We start from the raw sequence: 23,361 nt of genomic DNA, 5'->3' as shown, positions 1-23,361 counted from the left end.
AGCACTGTAGCTGTGCAGATAGGTCTCTTGATGCATCTTGCAGATGTTGCCACAGTTCTTCTGGATTTAGTCTGTCTCAGTTTGTTCTGTTTCTTCATGTGATTCCAGACAAACTGGGTGATGATAAGATCAGAACTCTGTGTGGAGCATTGGATGTTGTCAGACTCCTTGTGCAAACAAAAATCTCTCTGGATTTATACAATTAATGGCAAAATGAAAGTTTGGAAATGCAAACTGATATTATCTACTGACACACTACAGCAAAAGATAGAAATAACTGACTTAAAACCATTTTTTGTTAGTGAAAATTCTAGTGGCCTAAGACTTTTGCACAGTACTGTATATAGTTTATAACATCTTAATTTAACATATTTAATTTAAGGTTTTTGTTTGGTGTTTAATACCACAGTAATTTTGTGCTACATCTGATTGGACCTTTTTAAAGGAGACATATTATGCCCCTTTTTACAATATATAATATAAGTCTCAGATGCCCCCAGAATGTGTCTGTGAAGTTTCAGCTCAAAATACCCCACAGGTCATTTATTATTTCATTTTGAAAATGCCTATTATAAGTGGAAGCAGAAACATGCTGTTTTCATTCCTATACCTTTAAATGCAAATGAGCTGCTGCTTCCCGCCCCCTTTTCCAGAATAGGGCTGTGCCTTTACAGTTCCTACCTCAGATACTCTGCCAAATAACATCTATTTGGTTTTGATTATCATGTCAATCGTGTTGAACTTGTGTGTTTTAAACCATATTTGTTTAAATTTCTGATATACGCACATACGCTGTCATACGGCATGTGAGTACTAAACTAAGTTCTCGTTCATGTCTTATTGCGCTTAAACTGTCAAATACACACAAGTTTATGTTAAAAACACGCATGTGTTACAAAAACTGTCAGTTATGTCTGTGAAGGAAAATAGCTGGGAACGAATCCCATGTTTATATTAGATTTGTGTGGCAGCAGCATAATATACAGTAAACAAATCAATAAATCCACTGCTCTCTTGTCTCCTCTGAGGCTGAGACTCTAAATAGTGTTCTGTGCTCAACTGTGCAGCCAACAATAGAAAACTTAGCATGCTGTGCTCGAACTTTTGTCATGGCGTTAGAACTGGTACACTGCAGACGCTTGTGAAAACAAAATGGCAGTGCCGTGGGTGGAAATGTGCAGATTAAGAGGCTGTAATTTTATAATAAGATCCCCTTTCTACATCACAGGGGGAGAAAAATCTGAAGGCTTACCAAAAATGTACTGGGTTGTTTTTTTTTATTGGGATGGTAAATGCACCGGGGACTCGATTATAGCACTTAAACACTGAAAAAGTCAGATTTTCATGATATGTCACCTTAAGTAGTATATTTATCTCCGCAGCAAAGATATCCACGGTGATATGCGATAAGCAGGATAAAGCAGAAATACTGCTTGATAACTGTGAGAAAAACCTCACTCCTGTCCTAAAAACCATCATTCTCATGGACCCCTATGATTCCTCATTGATTGATAGAGGCTCTAAGACTGGTGTGGATGTCCTGTCCCTGAAAGATGTAGAGGTACTCTGACAGCACCATCTGATCAGTAATAAATAATAAAACAATAATACAAAATATTAAAGGCTCTGATATCTTTCAAAGTCAGAGAACAGAATATATATATATTTAAAAACATTTGTGAATTTTTCAGGCATTGGGAAAGGACAACCATCACAAGCCTATTGTGAGTAATGAGTTAATTATGAATTTCATTATATATTGATCAATATATTTGATGTACGCAAACTCAAACTAATTAGATTTTTTTCTAGCCACCAAAACCAGAAGACCTAAGTATTATTTGCTTCACCAGTGGAACCACAGGTAAGTGTGATGTAATCTATTCTATTCTGCTTCAAGACCGCAGAAACACTGCAGGCCGCATTTATATCTGTGAAGCCGATGCTGCTCCACCTCTAGTGAATATTGTGGTGTGTTCTATGTGTGTGAGCTTTCATTCTGTATTCTCTGCTTCAGGGGATCCAAAGGGAGCCATGCTGACCCATGAAAACGTGGTTTCAGATGCAGCCGGTGTGGTTAAGACCTTTGAGGTACTGTATGTCAGTATGATGGCTACATGATCTTTACAAAGTCTCTTTGGGAGTGTAGATTTTTAATGTTGAATGCCAAACTCTTGTTTCTTCAGAGCGTCTTTGTGCCTGTTCCATCCGACGTGTCCATCTCGTTTTTGCCGCTGGCGCACATGTTTGAAAGAGTTGTACAGGTAAGCCGCTTTTTTATGTCTGATGCTCACCATCATCTTTGATGAAACATTGCTGAAGGTCTTTCAAATTTTCAGTGTCATGTTGTAGAATCTTTTATAAATTACATAGACGAATTTCTTTTACAGAAGAAGAACACTGAAGTTATGTTTGCTTGTTTTTATTCATGTGTATCAGACAGTGATATACAGTGTAGGGGGAAGAGTCGGGTTTTTCCAAGGTGATATCAGACATCTACCAGACGACATGAAAGCCCTGCAGCCTACTGTATTCCCAGTGGTTCCACGTCTTCTGAATCGTGTTTATGACAAGGTATGAAACTACACACACAGTCACCGTTGGGGCTTACTTTTCATGGCCTGTTATAGGTTATATAAGACAAAATAATAACTAAATTTATAAAAAAAGACCCTGTTCAAAAGTTTACATACTTTTGAATCTTAATACTGTGTCATTTCCTGGATGATCCACGACTGTTTTCATATTTTGTGATGGTTGTTCATCTCAAAAGTCACTTGTAAGTCGCTTGTTTGTCCTGAACAGTACAACTGTCTGTTGTTCTTCAGAAAAATCTATTTCCTGCATATTCTTTGGTTTTCCAGCATCTTTTGCATATTTGAACCCTTTCCAAAAGTGACTGTATGATTTTGAGATCCATCTTTTCACACTGAGAACAACTGAGGAACTCATACATAACTATTACAAAAGGTGAAAACATTTACTGACGTTTAAGAAGGCAACACAATGCATTAAGAGCGGGGGTGTAAACTTTTGAACAGGATGATGATGTCTAAATTTTTCTTTCATTTTGTTTAAAGATCATATTTTTTCATTTAGTACTGCACTAACATGTTTCCCAGAAGACAATATAAGAATAATTTACTTTTATCATCAATTTCAAAAAGTTTACACCCCCTGGCTCTTAATGCATTGTGTTGCCTTCTTAAAGGAACACTCCACTTTTTTTGGAAATAGGCTCATTCTCCAACTCCCCCCGAGTTAATAAATTGAGTTTTACCGTTTTGAAATCCATTTAGCCGTTCTCCTGTTCTGGCGATATCACTTTTAGCATAGCTTAGCATATATCATTGAATCCTATTAGACCAATAACATCGCATTCAAAAATGACCAACGAGTTTCCATATTTGTTGTATTTAAAGCTTGACTCTTCTGTAGTTATATCGTGTACTAAGACCGGTGGAAATGCAAAGCTGCGAGTTTCTAGGCTGATAAGATTAGGAACTACACTTCCATTTCGGCATTATAGTCAAGGAAGTTTGCTGCCGTAATCGTAATATGGCCGAAGCAGGCGGAGTATTATCAGAAATGAGTTCCCAGCTAGTTTAGCATTTGCACATGTGCTGCGTGGTATTACTGCTCCTGCTTCAGCCTTATTACGGCAGCAAACTTCCTTGACTATTACGCCGGAATGGAAGTGTAGTTCCTAATCTTATCAGCCTAGAAAATTGAAGCTTTGCATTTCCACCTTAGTCTTAGTCTTAGTACACGATATAACTACAGAAGAGTCAAGTTTTAAATAGGACAAATATAGAAACTCGTTGGTCATTTTTGAATGTGATGCTATTGGTCTAATAGAATTCAATGATCTATGCTAAGCTATGCTGAAAGTGATATCGACAGAACAGGAGAACGGCTGAATGGATTTCAAAACGGTAAAACTCAACTTATTAACTCGGGGGGAGTTGGAGAATGAGCCTATTTCCAAAAAAAGTGGAGTGTTCCTTTAAGCATCAATAAATGTTTTCACCTTTTGTAATAGTTATGTATGAGTCCCTCAATTGTCCTCAGTGTGGAAAAAAATGGATCTCAAAATCATACATTCACTTTTGGAAAGGGTTCAAATATACAGAAGATGGTGGAAAACCAAAGAAAGTGCAAGATCTGGAGGAATTTTCTGAAGAACAACAGGCAGTTAAACTGCTCAGGAAAAACAAGGGACTCATGAACAATTATCACAAAAAACATAACAGTTGTGAATTATCCAGGAAAATAACACACAGCATTAAGATTCAAGGGTATGTAAACTTTTGAATGGAGCTATTTTTTGTAAATTCGGTTATTATTTTGTCTTGTGGAGTATACATCTATAGCCTTTTCAGGACAGTACTAAATAAAAACTAACATGCAATTTTCATGATCCCTCCTATTTTGTTAAAATATTAACATTTTGCATATTCTTCAAGGGGTATGTAAACTTATGAGTACAAGTGTATGTATTTATTTGTATATTTACACACAGAGCACCAGTAAAATGATTTATAAGCCTTTAATTGTTCAGTTGTCAGCACTTTCTGCTGATTTACAGGTTCAGAGTGGGGCCCAGACTCCATTTAAGAAATGGCTTCTGAACTTTGCCATTGAGAAGAAATGTGCAGAGGTCAAGCAGGGCATTATCAGGAATGACAGCATATGGGACAAACTCATCTTTCACAAAGTTCAGGTATCCCCAGCAGACCAGATGGCAAGGTTTTTGTATTTGAGTAAGGAATGTTTCTGAAAAAGTTTTAAATTTGTCTTCTGCAGGAATCTCTGGGGGGCCGCGTGAGGGTGATGGTGACGGGGGCTGCTCCCATTTCTGAAACTGTGCTCACTTTTCTCCGGGCAAGCCTCGGGTGCCAGGTATGAAAGGAAGAGTATAAGACAACAGAAATGGATAACTATATGGCTTCTGTATTGGCTTATGAAAGACAATATGATGGAGTGGTGCTTAATTGTGAGATAGTTCGCAGAAAAATGAAAAATACCCCATGATTTACTCACCCTCAAGCCATCCTAGGTGTATATGACTTTCTTCTTTCAAACGAATACAATCCCAGTTATATTAAAAAATGTGAATGGCTGTTGAGATTTTGAAGTCCAATAAAATGCATTCATCCATCATAAAAAGTGCTCCACATGGCTCCCAGGGGGTTAAAGCAATTCTTCTAAAGCAATTCAATGCATTAGTGTAAAATTTTAAATATGGATATTTTTCTTACACAAACGCATCGTTTCGCTTTAGAAGGCCTTTGTTAACCCCCTGGAGCTGTGTGGAGCACTTTTTATGATGGATGGATGCACTTTAATGGACAAAATCGCAACACCCATTCACTGCCATTATAAAGCTTGGAAGAGACAGGGCTTTTTTAAATATAACTCCGATTGTATTCATCTGAAAGAACAAAGTCATATACACCTATGGCTTGAAGGTGAGTAAATCACAGGGTAATTCTCATTTTTGGGAGAACTATCCCTTTAATAAACATGGCCACTGTCAAAGCAGGATGTGTGTGTACTGTATGTGTATTGATCTGGTGTCACATTGACCTAGTGCTAACCTCTTTATCGCTGGCCTGCTTCCAGATTTTCGAGGCATACGGCCAGACAGAGTGCACTGCGGCCTGCTCTTTCACTATACCTGGAGACTGGCATACTGGTGGGTTCCTATAACAAAAAAATCTTGTTTTTTTTACCATGTGAAAAAAACACTTAGCACTGATCTATTTTATATATGCTGTTGATTTCAGGTCATGTTGGAATTCCTATTCCATGCAATATTGTCAAACTTGTTGATGTGGAGGAAATGAACTACTTTGCCTCCAATGGTGAAGGAGAGGTACAGTAATGAAACATCATTTTATAAACCACGTACCAAATTGTCATTGAAACGTCTTATAGCGTTGGTGTTTTATTTTAGGTTTGTGTCAAAGGGAAAAATGTGTTTCGTGGATATCTCAATGACCCAGAAAAGACAGCAGAGGCTTTGGATAAAGATGGATGGCTGCACACTGGAGATATCGGCAAATGGCTGCCTGTGAGATCCCTTTGTTTAGAATGAAATATGACGATATTTTTACATTTACAGCTGAATTTAATTTTTAGCATTCTCTTTTTTTTTAATAATGCACCTTAGAAGGAAAAAATGTATAGCACTATTGTATTGTGATATCAGCAGATTAACATGGTAGTGTTTTTGTAAGAAATAGTGTAAAAGGTTTATGGATTTATGTTCAATTTACCAGAGTGGAGTGCTGAAGATCATCGACAGGAAGAAAAACATCTTCAAACTGGCTCAAGGCGAATACATTGCACCAGAAAAGATTGAAAACGTTTACATTCGGAGTGCTCCAGTCGCCCAAGTGTTTGTGCATGGTGACAGTTTACAGGTGAAATTATGAATTCCTTGCTATTGATGATAAAAAAATCTGGTTTTACATTTTTAAGTTTATTATTATGTAGCCTAATATCTTTACTTGAATGTGTCCAGTCCTCTTTGGTGGCCATAGTGGTGCCAGACCCTGAAGTACTGCCAGGTTTTGCAGAAAAACTGGGAGTGAAAGGTTCATTAGAGGAGCTTTGTAAAAATCAGGTAAGCTGTGTGTATTTACATACTTTCGTACATGCTAAACTTTTTAGTATGAAGGATTTCTGCTAGATTACTTGCTCAATACTCTTCCTTATTTTGTAGGAAATCAAGAAAGCAATCATCTCTGACCTCAACAAGCTCGGGCGTGAAGCAGGGCTGAAGTCCTTTGAACAAGTAAGCACATTCAGAGCCATTATTATATATTACTGTTAAAGAAATAGAATGAAAATTACATAATTTGCTGAAAGTAGATCCAGTGAATGGGTGCCATCAGAATGAGAGTCCAAACAGCTGATAAACACAGCACAGTAATCCATAACAACTCTATTTGGTCAATTACCATCTTGAGTTGAGGTCAAAAGTTTACACACACCTTGAAGAATCTGCTAAATGTTAATTGTTTTACCAGAATAAGAGGGATCATACTAAATGCATCTTTTTTAATTTAGTACTGACCTGAATAAGATATTTCACATAAAAGATGTTTACATATAGTCCACAAGAGAAAATAATAGTTGAATTTATAAAAATGACCCTGTTCAAAAGTTTACATACACGTTATTCTTAACACTGTGCTGTTACCTGAATGATCCACAGCTGTGTATTTTTATTTTATTTTATTTCTGTTCAGTAATAGGAGTTCATGAGTCCCTTGTTTGTCCTGAACAGTTAAGCTTCTTGCTGTTCTTCAGAAAAATCCTTCTGGTCCCACAATTTTTTTTATTTTTTCAACATTTTGGTGTATTTAAACCCTTTCCAACAACGACTGTATGATTTTGACATCCATCTTTTCACACTGAGGACAACTGAGGGACTCATATGCAACTATTACAAAAGGTTCAAATGCTTACTGATGCTTCAGACGAAAAAAATATGCATTAAGAGCAAGGGGGTGTAAACTTTTGAACAGAATTAAGATGTGTACATTTTTCTTATTTAGCCTGAATATCATATTTAGTCATTTAGTACTGCCCTTCAGAAGTTACAGAAGATACTTAACATGTTTCCCAGAAGACAAAATAAGTTAAATTTAACCTGATCTTCAAATTCAAAAAGTTTTCACCCCTCAGCTCTTAATGCATCGTGTTTCCTTCTAGAGCACGAGTGAGCTCTAAACATAAAAATGCTAAAAAAAACACAGAATTTGTAGGACCTCAAGGACTTTTTAACTGTTCAGGACAAACAAAGAAGTCACTAAACAAAACAAAACCAAAACGTATTCAGGTAACAACACAGTATTAAGAATCAAGTGTATGTAAACTTTTGAACAGGGTCATTTTTAAAAATTCAGCTATTATTTTCTAACGTGGACTATATGTAAACGTCTTTTATGTGAAATATCTTATTCAGGTCAGTACTAAATAAAAAATAACATGTATTTTGTATGATCGCTCTTATTTTGGTCAAATAATTAACATTTTGCAAATTCTGCAAGGTGTATGTAAACTTTTGACCTCAACTATATATGCACAGATCAAGTTTACAAGTGTAAAAAAGTCTAAACTAGTTTACAGTCTGTGAATTTTGATGCACTCTTCATTTAATTGAACGTCTAATATAGTTATCTTATCTCTTCAAGGTCAAAGACTTGTACCTGCATCCCGACATGTTCACAATAGAAAACGGTCTCCTCACTCCAACACTGAAAGCCAAACGGGCAGAGCTTACTAAATTCTTTAAAGTTCAGATTGAGAGGCTTTATGCTAACATGTAGTGCATCCTGTGGTGTGACCATGTATTTATGAGTGCTGTTTGTGTTGTGATGTTTTTCTATATTTGCTCAAAGATGAAACATTTTGTAAGCACTGCATCAACCTTAACTAATATGTGCCCAAGAGACAAAAAAAAAAGAGTCTGGATATACTATAAAACAAATGTACGAACAGCCTTAAAAGATTGAATGAATTCCAAAGAATGTTCATTTATTTTTTTTTCAAGGAACAAAATGTGAAAACATTAATATGTCAATGCAAGTACATCAATTAAATAAACAACTATATTTACATATAGGTGCTTTGTTGAGTAGAAACTAATTCTGTGGTTGCTTTCCATTAAAAATACGGAGAAAATAAAATTACGAAATTACTATACAGATCACGGCTGTTTATTTGTCTCTGAAAACTTCAGCGAGGTTGACATCAGTTTTACAAAAAAAGTAAGCCATCAAAAATAAAATCAAATTATTTCAATTATATAAACAATTCAGACAATTTGCATGACTTTGCATAATCAGTGTGGGCATCAACGAACGAGAGAGAGCAAGCAAGTAAGAGAAAGGCAAGAAGAAGTAATACGTTTCAAGTAGACATCCTAATAACCCCCTTTAAAGAATACACTGCCATATGCCCCAATCCCGTTTTTATAAAACCCCTATTTCTTTCTCATTTGCCAGTTTCTCTGGCAGCTGTTCTTTGGAAATGAAATGTTATTAAGTTACGCAAGTTAATAACTTTGGGGCGTCTGTCGGTATCGGTTTGCTTCAACACTTAGCGCTGGTGCCATTGAATAGCTTTACAAAAGAATCAGAAGGAAATTTGCATCTCAGCAGGGTTCAGGCCCTAATATTAGGTCCTCCGTTTAAAGCGAGCTGTGAAATATAGAATTCTGTATCATTGCTCTTTCTTTTCTTCACTTGTCGAATTATTCGCAGAGTCATAATGACACTTCTCAACACAGCGGCGTGGAAACCATCCTCTAATTCGAACTCCAGCTATAGGGAGAGATATCATTTTAATCACCAAACTTATGAAACACTTTCAATTACTGAATCTGATCATATAACATGTCGAAAACTTTACCTTTAGCGTGTTCCTCATTCAAAACTTTGTCTCCATACATCCACCACCTGTTAATTAAAAAGAACAGATTTTTTTAATTTGTTCAAATGTTTGGGGTCAGTAAGATTGTATGCTTTATGCTCACCAAGGCTGCATTTATTTGATCAGAACACTAATATTCTGAATTCTATTTTTCGATTTTGATGGCAAAGCTAAATTTTTCAGTGTCACATGATCTGATTCTTTAGAAATCATTCTAATATGCTGATTTTTTTACTTAGAAACATTTCTCATTATTAAAAAAAAAAAAAAAAGTTTTTTTGTGGAAATAGCAATACATTTTTTACGATTCATTGATATATAGGAAGTTCAAAATAACAGCATTTATTTGAAATTGATTTTTTTGTATAAATGTCTGTAACGTTACTTTCTGTAGAAGTTTCTGCCACTGAATAAAAAAAAAGTTTTTTTTACAAATCTGACTAGAATTGCGTGATACAAACTTGCAACTCTGACTTTTTTTTCTCAGAAGTATGAAATATAAACTCGCAATTCTGAGAAATGAAGTCAGAACTGCGTGATATAAACTCGCAATTGACTTTTTTTCTCAGAAATGCGAGTTCATAACTTAAAATTCTGACTGCCTAAATTTTATGCTTTATTTTCATCAAGGCTGCATTTATTTGATCAAAATAGAGTAACCACAGTAATATTTTTTTCTATTTTGATTTATAGTAGTAATTTTTTTTATTACTATGATGGCAAAGCTGAATTTTCAGCAGTCATCACTTCAGTCTTCAGTGTCACATGATCTGATTCTTTAGAAATCATTCTAATATGCTGATTTTCTGCTTTAGAAACATTTCTCATTATTATTTAAAAAAAAAGTTTTTTTTGTGGAAATAGCAATACATTTTTTAGGATTCACTGATGAATAGAAAGTTCAAAATAACAGCATTCATTTGAAATAAATTTTTTTGTAACATTATAAAACAACATGTTTTTACCGTTACTTTCTATAGAAGGTCGTGCAACTTTTCTTATTTAACAATTCTGACTTTTTTTACTCAGAATTGCATGATACAAACTCGCAACTCTGACTTTTTTTCTCAGAAGTATAAAATATATAAACTTGCAATTGCAAGTTATAAAGTCAGAATTAAAAGATATAAACTCACAATTGACTTTTGTTCTCAGAATTGTGATACAAACTTGCAACTCTGACTTTTTCCTCAGAAGTATGAAATATAAACTTACAATTGTGAGTTATAAAGTCAGAATTGTAAGATATAAACTTGCAATTCTGAGAAATTAAGTCAGAACTGCTGATATAAACTTAAAATTGCAAGTTGTAAAGTCAGAATTGCAAGATATAAACTCACAATTGACTTTTTTCTCAGAAGTATGAAACAAACTCACAATTGCGAGTTATAAAGTCAGAATTGTGAGATAGAAACTTGCAATTCTGAGAAATTAAGTCAGGACTGCTGATATAAACATGCAATTGCGAGTTATTAAGTCAGAATTGTGAGTTATAAACTCGCAATTTACTTTTTTCTCAGAATTGCAAGTTTATTTCTCGTAACAGTGACTTTTTTCTTCAGAATTGCGAGTTCATAACTTAAAATTCTGACTTTATAGCCCGCAATTGCGAGTTATTAAGTCAGAATTGTGAAGTTTTCCCCCCCTCAGAATTGGACTTTATAACTCACAATTGCAAGTTTATATCTTACAATTTTGAGGAAAAAAAGTCACAATTGCAAGATACAAACCTTTAATTGCAAGAAAAAAAGACTTGTTTTAATCGCACAATTCTGACTTTATTTCTTGCAATTGTGAGTTTATATCATGCAAGTCTGAGAACAAAAAGTCCGAATTGTGACTTTATATCTCGCAACATGCAATTATGAGTTTACAGTCAGTATAGTCAGTTTATATCTTACAATTCTGAGGAAAAAGTTGCAATTACCATTTTCAAATTTTTTATTCAGTGACAGAAACAGGCTTCCATAACTTTTGATCGATTTTAGGCATCCTTGCTGAATAAAAGTAAAAATAAGTCTTACTGACTCCAAACATTACATTATATTATATATTATACATTATACAACATGGCATTAAAACTGCCTAAAATATGTTAAAACATGCTTGGCTAATTTAATAATTAAAATTTGACATATATATTTCAACAGTCACCAGTGAAAGCTATGGACCATTAAAGTGATGATTCACCCAAAAATGAAAATTCTGTCACTAATTACTCACCCTCATGTCGTTTCAAACCCAATAAGACCTTTGTCATCTTCGGAACACAAAATCTGAAAGCTTTATGTCCATACATAGACTGCAACACAACTACCATTTTCAAGGCCCAGAAAAGTAGTAAAGATATTGTTAAAGTAGTTCATATGACGTTAGTGGTTTAACCATAATTTAATGGTGATTTTAGGGTCAGCAAGCACTCGGATTTCATTAAAAATTTCTTAATTTGTGCTTTAAGGGTAAATGAAGGTCTTACCGGTTTGGAACCACATAATGGTGAGTAATTATTGGGTCATTAAGAAAAAAAAAAAAAACAGCAAATAAAGATGGCTCACTTTGTTCCTCTTGTAGCAAAGATGGTCTCTCCCTTTGTGAGTTGAATCCTTGGTTCCTCTGTACAAGGTGTTCTAAAAAAAGTATTTAGACCCTTTCCCAATGGGCAGCAAGCACCATTGTAGTCCTCCACCACTCTGTATTCCACCTGTGAAGCAGATGGTCACCATTGTGTCAGTCCTTTAGTAAATGCTGCCCTCTAGTGTTTAAAATTGATTGTGGCTATACTCACACTCCTCTGGCGTTTATCATGTTTTTGTTTAAGCTGCTCAATCTAAAAAAAAAAAAAAAAGAGGAGACAAGAATATCATTACAAACTGAGCTATAGAGCTGTATAAGCCAGTAATGTAATATCTATTGAATGATTAGTTATATGTATTATGTTGAGTACATACGGTTAGAGTGTACTGGTTACACTTCTCATGCACAGGCCATTCCATTCCATCGCCCATGGGGGAGCCGGACCAGGTGAACACCTGCTTGAAGTTTTCCCATCGACTGCCTAGGTCATAGGGGAAGATGAATTCTTCACCTGTTTGGTAGTACTGGATTCTGTCTTTGGCCTGGGAACACAGAGATTCTGGCTTTAATGTAATAAAACACAAATGACTTACTGAATTTATAGTCCTATACCCACATAATGTCTCATCTAGCCACAAAGATCAAATAAACATGACTTGAATGTTTATACTGTTTTTGCACTTGGAAAGTCAACATGCAATTTTTTGTGCTATATCCTGAGCTCTATTTGAAACTATTTTAAACTGCATTTTGCTATTATTACCTTATAAATTTTAATATCTCAGAATTGAAAGATAATTTAAGGACAAAATATTTCAGTTACATTCAATTTCAGTTACAAATGAAATGGAAGCTCATTTCCGACACTAAATAATAATTACCGAAAGCAAACAAAAATTGCAATTTTTCCTGCTATTCCGAGTTTATATCTCGCAGTTCACTTTTTTTTGCAAAGGCAAGTTTGTATCGCATGATTTTTTTTCTCACAAGTGCAAGTTCATATCTTGCAATTCTGAATTTTTTCTGGCAAATTCAAGTTTCTGTCTTGCAAATCTGACTTTTATATCTTGTTTATATCTTGTAATTCTGACCTTTTTCTCACAAATGCAAGTTTATATCTCACAATTCCAAGTTTATATCTCACAATTATGATTTTTTCTTGCCATTCCGAGTTTATATTTCAGAATTCTGACTTTTTTCCTCACAAACGCAAGTTTATATCTCAGAATTTTGATTTTTTTTCTCGCAAATGCAAGTTTATATCTTGCAAATCTGACTTTTTTCTTGCAATTCTGACTTTTTATTCCTCACGAATGTGAGTTTGCATCTTGCAATACTGACTTTTTCTCACAAGTGCAAGTTCATATCTTGCAATTCTGAATTTTTCTGGCAAATTCAAGTTTCTGTCTTGCAAATCTGACTTTTTTCTTGCAATTTTTCCCCTCACAAATGTGAGTTTGTACCTTGCAATACTGACTTTTTTCTCACAAATGCAAGTTTATATCTTGTAATTCTGACCTTTTTCTCACAAATGCAAGTTTATATCTTGTAATTCTGACCTTTTTCTCACAAATGCAAGTTTATATCTCACAATTCCAAGTTTATATCTCACAATTATGATTTTTTCTTGCCATTCCGAGTTTATATTTCAGAATTCTGACTTTTTTCCTCACAAATGCAAGTTTAGATCTCAGAATTTTGATTTTTTTTCTCGCAAATGCAAGTTTATATCTTGCAAATCTGACTTTTTTCTTGCAATTCTGACTTTTTATTCCTCACGAATGTGAGTTTGCATCTTGCAATACTGACTTTTTCTCACAAATGCAAGTTTATATCTTGTAATTCTGACTTTTTCTCACAAATGCAAGTCTATATCTTGTAATTCTGACTTTTCTTCTCACAAATGCAAGTTAATATCTCACAATTCTGACTTTTTCTCACAATTTTGAGTTTGCATCTCACAATTCTGACATTTTTTCTCATAAATGTGAGTTCGTATCACAGAATTCTGACTTTTTCTCACAAATGCGACTTTACATCTTGAAAATCGGACTTTCTCGCAAATGCGAGTTTATATCTCACAATTCAGATTTTTTTCTCACTAATGCAAGTTTGTATCCCGCAATTCTGACCTTTTTCTTACAATTCTGACTTTTTCCTCAGAACTGCGATTTTCTATCTCACAGTTTTGACTTCATCAGAATTGTGGGTTTACATCTTGCAATTCTCGACTGCGAGTTTATATCTCACGTCAGAATTGTATCACGCAATTCTGAGAAAAAAAGTTAGAATTAAGAGATGTAAACTCAAAATTGTGAAAAAAAAAAGTCAGAATTGTAAGACAAAAAGTCAAAATTACCTTTATTTATTTTTTAGTCAGTGGCGGAAATAGTTTCATAGTAACCCTTTAAGTACATTTCAAAATTATTTAAATATTAAATGATTACACTACTGTTCAAAAGTTTGTGGTCAATACGTTTTTTTTTTTAAAGAAATATTTTTATTTAGCAATGACGCATTAAATTGATCAGAAATGAGAATAAAGTCTTTTAAAATGTTAAAAGATTTCAAATAATTTTAAATAAATGCTGTTCTTTTGAACTTTTTAATACATCAAAGAATCGAGCATCACCATTTTCACAAACTATTTAGCAGCAAGTTTTGAAAACCAAGTAACCAAAATAAATACTAAAATAATAAAACAAAATTAATTAAATATAAAAATAGAATCTTTTTCATTTTTGTTTTAAATAAATACATAATAAATAAATAAATTTGTAATAATATTTCACAATATTACTGTTTACTGCAGTTTTGATCAAATAAACGCAGTCTTGGTGAGAATAAGAGACTGATTCCAAACTTTTGAACAGTTGTGTATATTGATTTCTGTCTGGATTCTTGAACTTGAGGAACCGGTCAAAAGACTTTCTGCACCTCTGTGCGTGTAAATTTCGATGACACTAAGTGCTTACAGCTCAGGGAAGACTTTAAAAGTCTACTCCTGAAAGAGTGTTGCTGTGTATTGGATTATAAGCATATTGGATTATGTCACCTCCTTTAGCAGATAAGCACACTGTAAACAAGCTTACTTTCTCCTCAATCCATGCTTCTATTGAGGTTTTGTTTCGAAGAATCACCTTCATCTAAAAGAAAAAAGAAAACATTTCTGATCAAAATTCACTTATATGGGAAAAATCCTCACAAGCAAGCTATGAATTCTGAATTTTTGTGAAAAAAAAAGCAAAGGAAGGAATGAGTTCAAAATGACACATCATATCCTACCTGAATAAAAAACAACATCCCAACAGCAATAGTAGTACCCAGTGCCAGTCCCAGTGCAAAGAGAGTGGCTGCAAATGCTGCAATGCTGAAAGGCATGATGGGATGGTGGATGTGCCGAGCAGCGCTCATGTCAATCTTCACTGAGCTCCAGCCAAATGAGATCTAAAGCCAAGAAAATGTGCAGAACATTACCACGCCAGACATGAGTAAGAAAACCAGCCTGAGCATTAGTCATTATGAAATGTATGAACATTTCAACAGAAGCTTATCTTAGCTTATTCAAGCCCTTCCTGAATTAATGTTTTTAGGTAATATTTTAAATTACATGTACATTATTTGTCCGTGCTACAGTTTTGTTTGTTTTTAGAATTGAACACATCAAAAATAAGATGAAACAACGTGAGAAAACACTTACCCGGTCATAAAGTTGAGTATACATGGTCATGATAAATATCAGAGCGGCATGTATGCAGCCCAGTGGAGCAAGCAGGAGGAAGCTGGTGAAGTATGCATGATTCAAATGACCACAACAGTTGTTAATCCAGGGACAATGATGATCCATCTTCATCACACACCTGAGAAAAGAAACCATTTTTATATTAATTATACATTTTTAAAAAGCACAATGTGGTTTAATAATAAATGAATCCTTAAAGAAACAGTTCACCCAAAAATTACATTTCATTCAAACAATTAGTCATAATTTACACACATAGTTTCAAACCTGTATGACTATTTTCGAGAATGTTGGGGTCCACAGGTTTGGAACAACATGAACAAAAAGCTGAAGCCTGTAATTTATGTGCCTCAAGTGTCATCAAAATGAAAATGCAACAATAATAATTGTTTCCAAACAGGTTTCTCAAATATGGCTCTCAAATATCTAACATTGGTCGCTTGAGCCAATGTTGCCGTATTTGGCTGGTTGAGAATGTGTTTTTCAGGAAAATGAACCTAATTATATAACCTATATAACCTAATTATAATGACTTATCTCTCAGCATATTAAAGTGGGACGGGAAAAGATATAGTTTTTTTTTTAATGACACACTTCAGCTTAAAAATGCATCCATATTATTAAAAAAACTGTTTGTTTTCTTAAACAAATCTACCTGTTACATTTGCGACAGTGATGTGACCTTGGGGCTTTATAGCCTTGGCACAATCTACAGAACTGTAAGTACATTATATCTTGTTGATTCTCCTGTTAGAAAACACAAACAACAAAACAAGTCATATTAGACATGCTGACAGACAATATCATACAACAGGCACATGCTTTAAAATCTTTGCATACAGTTCTGTTAAAAGGTTTGGGTTCAGTGAGATTTTGTTGGAAAAAATTAAGATTTTCATTCAGCACGAATGCATTAAATTAACTAAAAGTGGTAGTAAAGACTTATGTTACAAAATAGTAAAAAAATTGTTATTAATAGGACATGTTCTCACCAAATCAGCATAATAGAATTAGATATTATTTCTTAAGAATCATGTGACACTGAAGACTGGAGTAATGGCTGCTAAAAAATCATCTTAGAATAAATTAAGAATAAATTACATTTTCAAATATTAAAATTATTATAGAAAACAGTCATTTAAATTGTAATAATATTACAACATCACTAGTTTACTGTAAATACACTGCTGTTCAAAAGACTTTTAATGTTTTAAAATAATTTTCTTATGCTCATCAAGGCTGCATTTACTTGATCAAAAATACGGAAAAATTATTGTTAAATATTATTACAGTTTAAAATAATGGGTCGGTTTTAATGGATTTTAAAATATAATTTATTCCTGTGATTCAAAGATGAATTTTCATCCTTTAGAAATCATTCTAATATACTGATTTATTACTTTTATTATCAATGTTGGAAACAGCTGTGCTGCTTATTTTTTTGGAATCTGTGTTTTTTCCAGTATTCTTTGATGAATAAAAAGTAAAAAAAGAATAGCAATTATTTAAAACAGAAATATTTTCTAACAATATAAGTCTTTGCTATCACTTTATTATCAATTTAACACATCCTTGGTGAATAAAAGTGATTTTTCTTTCCAAAAAAACAAAAACAAAAATGGTGGTTTATATCGTTATAAAATATTTCTATTTTAAATACTGTAAATGGTGTTTTTTTTTTTTTACTTTTTATTTATTAAAAAAATCCTGAAAAAAGTATCAAAGGTTCAAACTAAATATTAAGCAGCACAACTGTTTTCATTTCAACGTTGATAATAATTCAGCATATTGGAATGATTTCTGAAGGATCTTGTGACACTAAAGACTGGAGTACTGATGCTGAAAATTCAGCTTTGCTTCACAGGAATAAATTACATTTTAAAAAATAACAGTTATTTTACATTAAAATAATATTTCACAATATTACTGTTTTTTTTTTTTTTTGGATTTTTGATCAAATAAATTCAGCCTTGATGAGTATAAGACACATTTTTAAAAATTCATTACAAATCTTACTGTTCCTTAACTTTCAAATGGCAGTGTAAATGCATCTGTGATGAGCTTTTTTCAAAAACTGTTACCTTCTGAGAACATCCCAAAAGACTTACCGGTTTCCACTCCAGAGGAATGTAACCAGGACCTACAAACATGGCATTAAAGTAATTGTAAAGAATGAGGACAGTCCAGTTAATGAGCATGATGAAGTTGATGCTGCCTCCAGTGGTGTCTAGCGGCCAATACCAGATTATGGAGTCCAGCATGGCCATGGAGGAGCAAACGCCGATGACCGTCAGAGCAATGATCGGACCCCAGTGGAACAGCCTCTTGACCTCATGGAGGTTCTCAAACACGATTATAGCAGACAGAATATTCATTATTTCGGTGTATTTTTAGCGTCTTTAAGGTCCTCAATGTAACAGATGAAGTACAGTAGTCAGGCAAGTTGTCTGTGTTTACTGCAGTGACTTAAAGAGGTCAAAGGGCATCTTTTCTGTCTTCTTCGAAACAACCAGCGATCAGCTACGTCACCAGTCACAGGGGCCAGCCATATCCTAGAGTTCCAGACTCTGTCAGCGTGTGGCATCCTTCCGTACTAATCCTCTGATCGCCCTATCCTCGAGCTAAAGCCAGCCATCCATCTGAAGAGAAAACAGGTGGAGAAATGAGGAACATGGAAGAGGAAGACAGAATCCAAATGACTCACCACATACAAAATGTGAACATGATAACCATTGTTTATGCCAAAATACCACAGTTAACTTTTGTTCCACAGTTTATTTCAGTATAAGATAATAAATAAATACAGGATCAGTATAAACACACTACCATTCAAAAGTTTTTGAACTGTAAGATTTTGAATGTTTTTAAAGAAGTCACCAAGCCTGCATTTATTTGATCCAAAGTACAGCAAAAACAGTATTCTGTAATAACAAAAACAATTCTGAAATATATTTACTAACTAAAATAACTGTTTTCTATTTGAATATATTTAAAAATGTAATTAATTTCTTTAATTTGAAAGCTTTAATTTCAAAGCTGAAGCGTTCCTTCAAATATCATTCTAATATTCTGATTTGCTGCTCAAAAAACATTATTATTATTATTATTATTATTATGTTTAAAACAGCTGAGTAGATCTACCTAAATCTTACACTGCAAAAAATGCATTACTTATTTAGATTTTTTATCTTGTTTCCAGCCAAAATATCAAAAAATTCTTAAATCAAGAAGGATTCTCTAGACGAGGGAAAATTGTTGTCTTGTTTTCAGAGAAAACAAGTCAAAATTAAGTGTGATTTTGCTTGACACAAGCAAAATAATCTACCACTGGAGTAAGAAAAATAATCTTGTTTTCTGTTTACCCCAATGGCAGATTACTTTTCTTGTTCTAAGCAAAAATCCATTTAATTTTGACTTTGACTGAAAACAAGAAAATTCTTCTTACTCGTCTAGAAAATCCTTCTTGAATTTTTAGATATTTAGGCTGAAAATAAGACAAAAAATCTAAGTAAGTAAAGCATTTTTACAGTGTATTTACCTATTCATATCTATCTATCTATCTATCTATCTATCTATCTATCTATCTATCTATCTGTTTTATTTTATGTGACCTACTTTGGTATTTCTCGTAATTGAATATTCATTATTTTCTCACTTCCCTACTTGTCACTGTCACTCCGCTGTTTTTATATGGAATGTGAATAAATTCAAATGTGACATTTTCTATTTTTAAAAATACATTTTTGCTAAGGGCTAGGTCAATTGTCTTCACGGCACAAAAATGCAATAATACTTATCCATTTGTCTTCTACACTGGTATTTCTACCTCTTAATACTAATTACAATTGATTTAATAATGTCATTATAACATAAAGCAGGATTATAAACAAATCAGGACTTTGAAGAGAATGCTGTGGTTAATGTTACATGTCAATTATTGTGCTTCAATGGTCGCACTCCTTGTGTTCTTGAGGCACACCCAAAGCTTAGTTTCTTTGCTTCTGTATGACATAATTTAGGTTAAACGTACTTAGTCTGATTCTTATTAGCTTTGGGTTGTGGTTATACAAGCAAGCATAAAAGAACAAGATGTCCAGTACCAGAAGAAACTCAGAAACTCTATCAAGTTGTTGTCAGCCTGCATGAACTGACTGGTTCTCCATATTTCAACAGCTCTTTTGAATGCAATCTAATTTCAGAGTCCATTCAATGTAATTCTAAGTATATCACATTTAAATACAAGGAAATATAGTCTAATTGTAGAAATTAGCTCTTTTTTCTTTATAAATACCAATCCATATGATAATAACGCTATACCTTATCAATGACATATGTTTCGAAAAAGGTCAAGGTTGCTAATAAAGACATATATGGAGTTGTACATCTCTAATTATAATGGCAGCAACATTTAAAGCTTTGTATACTGATTAAATTGTTTTAAAAACGAAGAAAATCATCGTTAACATACCTCGACATTTCTTTGTGCGATCAGAGTCCAGGAAAAACGTACAGCCACGTTTAATATGAATTAATTAACTTGCTATTAAACGTCGGTGATATTGTCAAAAGCGAAATCTTTTTTTAAAACAACAAAAGCATAATTCAACAAGAAAGACGATACAAATACACGCGCGAATCACACTTCAGCGGAACCACTGACAGGAAGAGATCGTGAACAAATTCCCGTGACACCAGCCGGAAGTGACGCGGACGTCAATAAGAAGCAGACACAAGCAACAGTGTGTAACGCAGCACAGTTCATCCCTCTTTTAATCTTTTAAAAACAAAAATACAAAATGTCTTCGGATTTTGAAGCATACGAGCAGGACTTTGGCACCCTCACTGCGGAAATAACCAACAAAATTGGAAGAATACCCAAACTAGCCGGTGGTAAGTGGCTTGTAAATGAGCTACTAGCAAAACATTGATGTCAGGAAGACATAAACAACGCATTTAATGATTCATTCCCGCTGTTGGTGTGTCTAGTTGGTATATTATTTAGAAACGTCCCATATCATTTGTCAAAAGAGCTATGGTTTCGTGAGGGTCATGGTGTCAGATATCCAGTGTGTCAGATGAGTCTCCAGTGATGTCTGAGGATACAGGATTTGGGTGACCTGGATCTTGGATGTCATGTTGTGTTTGTTGGAGTTAAAGGGTTGGCGGAAGTAGGGAAGGATGTAAGCATGGAGCTCCCAATATTAAACAGTAGACGGTATTCAGTGACATCTGCCTCTTTTGTTGACATCATTTTGGGGTTAATTGTCTTTATTATTTTGTATTGTGAAATAGACTAAACATAAAATGACACTCCCAACCTGCTGTTATGAACATAAACATACAAAAAACAACAAAAAATGTTGTCAGATCTAAAGACTTGGATACAATATATCAGAAATCTTTTACATATTTCAGGCCAAAGATTGAGAGATGGGAAAGGGACCCTCAGTGACAAAAATTAGTGTTGCATTTCAAGTCTGGCTGTTTAACATTTCTATAGCATTTCATTGTATGGGTCAAAATTCTTGATTTTTCTTTTATGCCAAAAATCATTAGGTTATTAAGTAAAGATCATGTTCCATGAAGATATTTTGTAAATTTCCTACCGTAAATATATCGAAACTTAATTTTCGGTTAGTAATATGCATTGCTACAAACCTCGTTTGGACAAAAAATTTTTTCTCAATATTTGTATTTTTTTGCACTCTCAGATTCTAGATTTTCAAATAGTTGTTTCCTTGCAATCGCAAATTTTTATCTCACAATTCTGACTTTTTGTCCTTAAAATTTTAAATGTATATTTAGCGATTCAGATTCTTTTTATTTTTAATTGCGAATTTACATTACGCTATTCTGACTTCTTTTCTCGCAACTGTGAGTTATAAAGTCAGAAATGCAAAATATAAACTTGGAATCGTGAGGAAAAAAAAGTCACAATTCTCAGAATTGCGAGATATAAACTTGCCGTTGTGAGTAATAAAGTCAGAATTGCAAGATATAAACTTTTTTTTTTTTTTTACTTTTTCCTACAACTGCGAATTTATATCCATCTAGACATTGACTTTTTCACGCAATTGCGAGTTTACATCATGCTACTCTGACTTCTTTGATAAAAACTCACAATTTTAAGAAATAAACTCAAAAATTAAAACTGAAAAACATTCGCAATTGCGAGGGAAAAAAAAGTTAAAATAAAAAAAGTTTTTTTCTTTCAATCGAGAACTTATATCTCACAATTCTGACTTTTCTTACAATTGTGAGTTTGGAATTGAAAGATTATCAACTGGAAATTGTAAGAAAAAAATTGTAATTGAAATCATTCTGATATGCTGATTTAGTGCTCAAGAAATATTTCTTACTAATGTCAATGTTTTAAACAGTTTTTTTTTTTACCTAATATTTGTTTTGAAAACAGAGACACATAGCTATTAAAAATACGTTTATTCACCAAGTGCACATTAAAATGATCAAAAATGACAGTGAAGACATTTGTAATGTTCGAAAGGAAAAGGAAAACTATTTTCAAATGCTGAAAAAAGTATCACAGTTTATACAAAAATATTAAGTAACAAAAGCTGTTACACATTTATAATAATAACCATTATCATTAATTGAACACCGGTAAAAACTTATAATAATTGAGCATAAAAAAAATCAGCGTATTGGAATTATTACTGAAGGATCATGCGACACTTAAGACTGGAGACTGACGCCAGTGAAAACTGATAATAATTGAGGAAAAATCAGCACATTAGAATGATTTCTGAAGGATCATGTGACACTGAAGATTGGAGACTGACGTTTAGAAAAACGTATAATAATTAAGTAAAAATCAGCATATTAGAATGATTTCTGAAGAGTCATTTAACAGTGAAGATTGGAGAATGACGTTATTAAAAACTGATTATAACTGAGCAAAAATAATTTCTAATGGATCATGTGACACTGAAGTTTGAAGACTAACGTTAATTAAAACTGATAATAATTGAGCAAATATTAGCACATTAGATCATGTGATATTGAATGCTGGAGTAATGGCTGCTGAAAATTTAGTTGGTCCCTCTGCAGTACCACCATGGAGCCCCTAGAGGTCGTGGACCCCTGTTGTATCCCTTTTTACTAGGTCAGCATAGATGCTGTATACTGTATCAGATAGATGTACACAGACAGAGGCAGTTTATGTCAAAATATCTATACTAAACACAGGCTGTGTATGGTCACATGATGGTCAAATGATCTCTAGATGTGTGTGCGTGTGTGTGTGTATATATATATATATATATATATATATATATATATATATATATATATATACACACAGAAATAAATTCATATTGTAAAATGTTATTATGATGTAATGTTTTTCTATTTTACTATACATTAAAATAGAATTTATTCCTGTAATCAAAGCTGAATTTTCTGCATCATTACTCCACTCCTCAGTGTCAAATGATCCTTTAGAAATCATTGTCATATGCTGATTTATTATCAATGTTGGAAACAGTTGTGTTGCTTAAGATTTTTTGGAACCTGTGATACTTTCTTTTTTAACAATGCACACTATACTGTTTAAAAGTTTGGGGTCAGTTAATTTTTCT

General features: G+C 33.5%; 2 protein-coding genes across 2 annotated transcripts in view; one reads left to right on the top strand and one right to left on the bottom strand.

The window, feature by feature from the left end:
- LOC141297493 (long-chain-fatty-acid--CoA ligase 5-like) overlaps positions 1–8,720 on the top strand; it is a 12,403-nt gene extending 3,683 nt beyond the window's left edge. The window contains exons 2-16 of the mRNA XM_073827919.1: positions 1,383–1,561; positions 1,692–1,724; positions 1,813–1,864; positions 2,018–2,091; positions 2,187–2,264; positions 2,440–2,574; positions 4,589–4,723; positions 4,807–4,902; positions 5,626–5,698; positions 5,790–5,878; positions 5,960–6,076; positions 6,285–6,428; positions 6,530–6,631; positions 6,731–6,802; positions 8,208–8,720. Coding sequence (XP_073684020.1) covers positions 1,383–1,561; positions 1,692–1,724; positions 1,813–1,864; positions 2,018–2,091; positions 2,187–2,264; positions 2,440–2,574; positions 4,589–4,723; positions 4,807–4,902; positions 5,626–5,698; positions 5,790–5,878; positions 5,960–6,076; positions 6,285–6,428; positions 6,530–6,631; positions 6,731–6,802; positions 8,208–8,342 — 1,514 coding nt within the window. The 3' untranslated portion in view covers positions 8,343–8,720. The remainder of the gene's footprint in view (positions 1–1,382; positions 1,562–1,691; positions 1,725–1,812; positions 1,865–2,017; positions 2,092–2,186; positions 2,265–2,439; positions 2,575–4,588; positions 4,724–4,806; positions 4,903–5,625; positions 5,699–5,789; positions 5,879–5,959; positions 6,077–6,284; positions 6,429–6,529; positions 6,632–6,730; positions 6,803–8,207) is intronic.
- LOC141297405 (palmitoyltransferase ZDHHC6) lies at positions 8,530–20,413 on the bottom strand. The gene is made up of 11 exons (XM_073827844.1): positions 20,232–20,413; positions 17,872–18,402; positions 16,419–16,510; positions 15,722–15,881; positions 15,307–15,468; positions 15,114–15,167; positions 12,396–12,563; positions 12,233–12,274; positions 12,003–12,148; positions 9,427–9,473; positions 8,530–9,338 (listed from the first exon to the last, which is right to left on the bottom strand). Exons 2-11 carry the CDS (start codon positions 18,136–18,138, stop codon positions 9,238–9,240), a joined length of 1,239 nt encoding a protein of 412 aa, XP_073683945.1. The 5' UTR covers positions 18,139–18,402; positions 20,232–20,413; the 3' UTR covers positions 8,530–9,237.
- Between the last annotated feature and the right edge of the window lie 2,948 nt (positions 20,414–23,361).

Source organism: Garra rufa, chromosome 22, assembly GCF_049309525.1.
Source record: "Garra rufa chromosome 22, GarRuf1.0, whole genome shotgun sequence".
NCBI classification, from domain to species: domain Eukaryota; kingdom Metazoa; phylum Chordata; class Actinopteri; order Cypriniformes; family Cyprinidae; genus Garra; species Garra rufa.
The sequence above is the reverse complement of the archived record's forward strand: the minus strand, read 5'-3'. Positions and strand labels throughout refer to the sequence as shown.

What these genes read in the sequence shown, in the direction of transcription:
- LOC141297405 (XM_073827844.1), bottom strand. Translation starts at nt 18,138, where the DNA reads ATGAATATTCTGTCTGCTATAATCGTGTTTGAGAACCTCCATGAGGTC. An exon ending in TTCCTCTGGAGTGGAAACCG is followed by an intron (nt 16,511 to 17,871) that starts GTAAGTCTTTTG and finishes GTTTTCTAACAG; the next exon opens with GAGAATCAACAAGATATAAT. An exon ending in ATGATAAACGCCAGAGGAGT is followed by an intron (nt 12,149 to 12,232) that starts GTGAGTATAGCC and finishes TCTGCTTCACAG; the next exon opens with GTGGAATACAGAGTGGTGGA.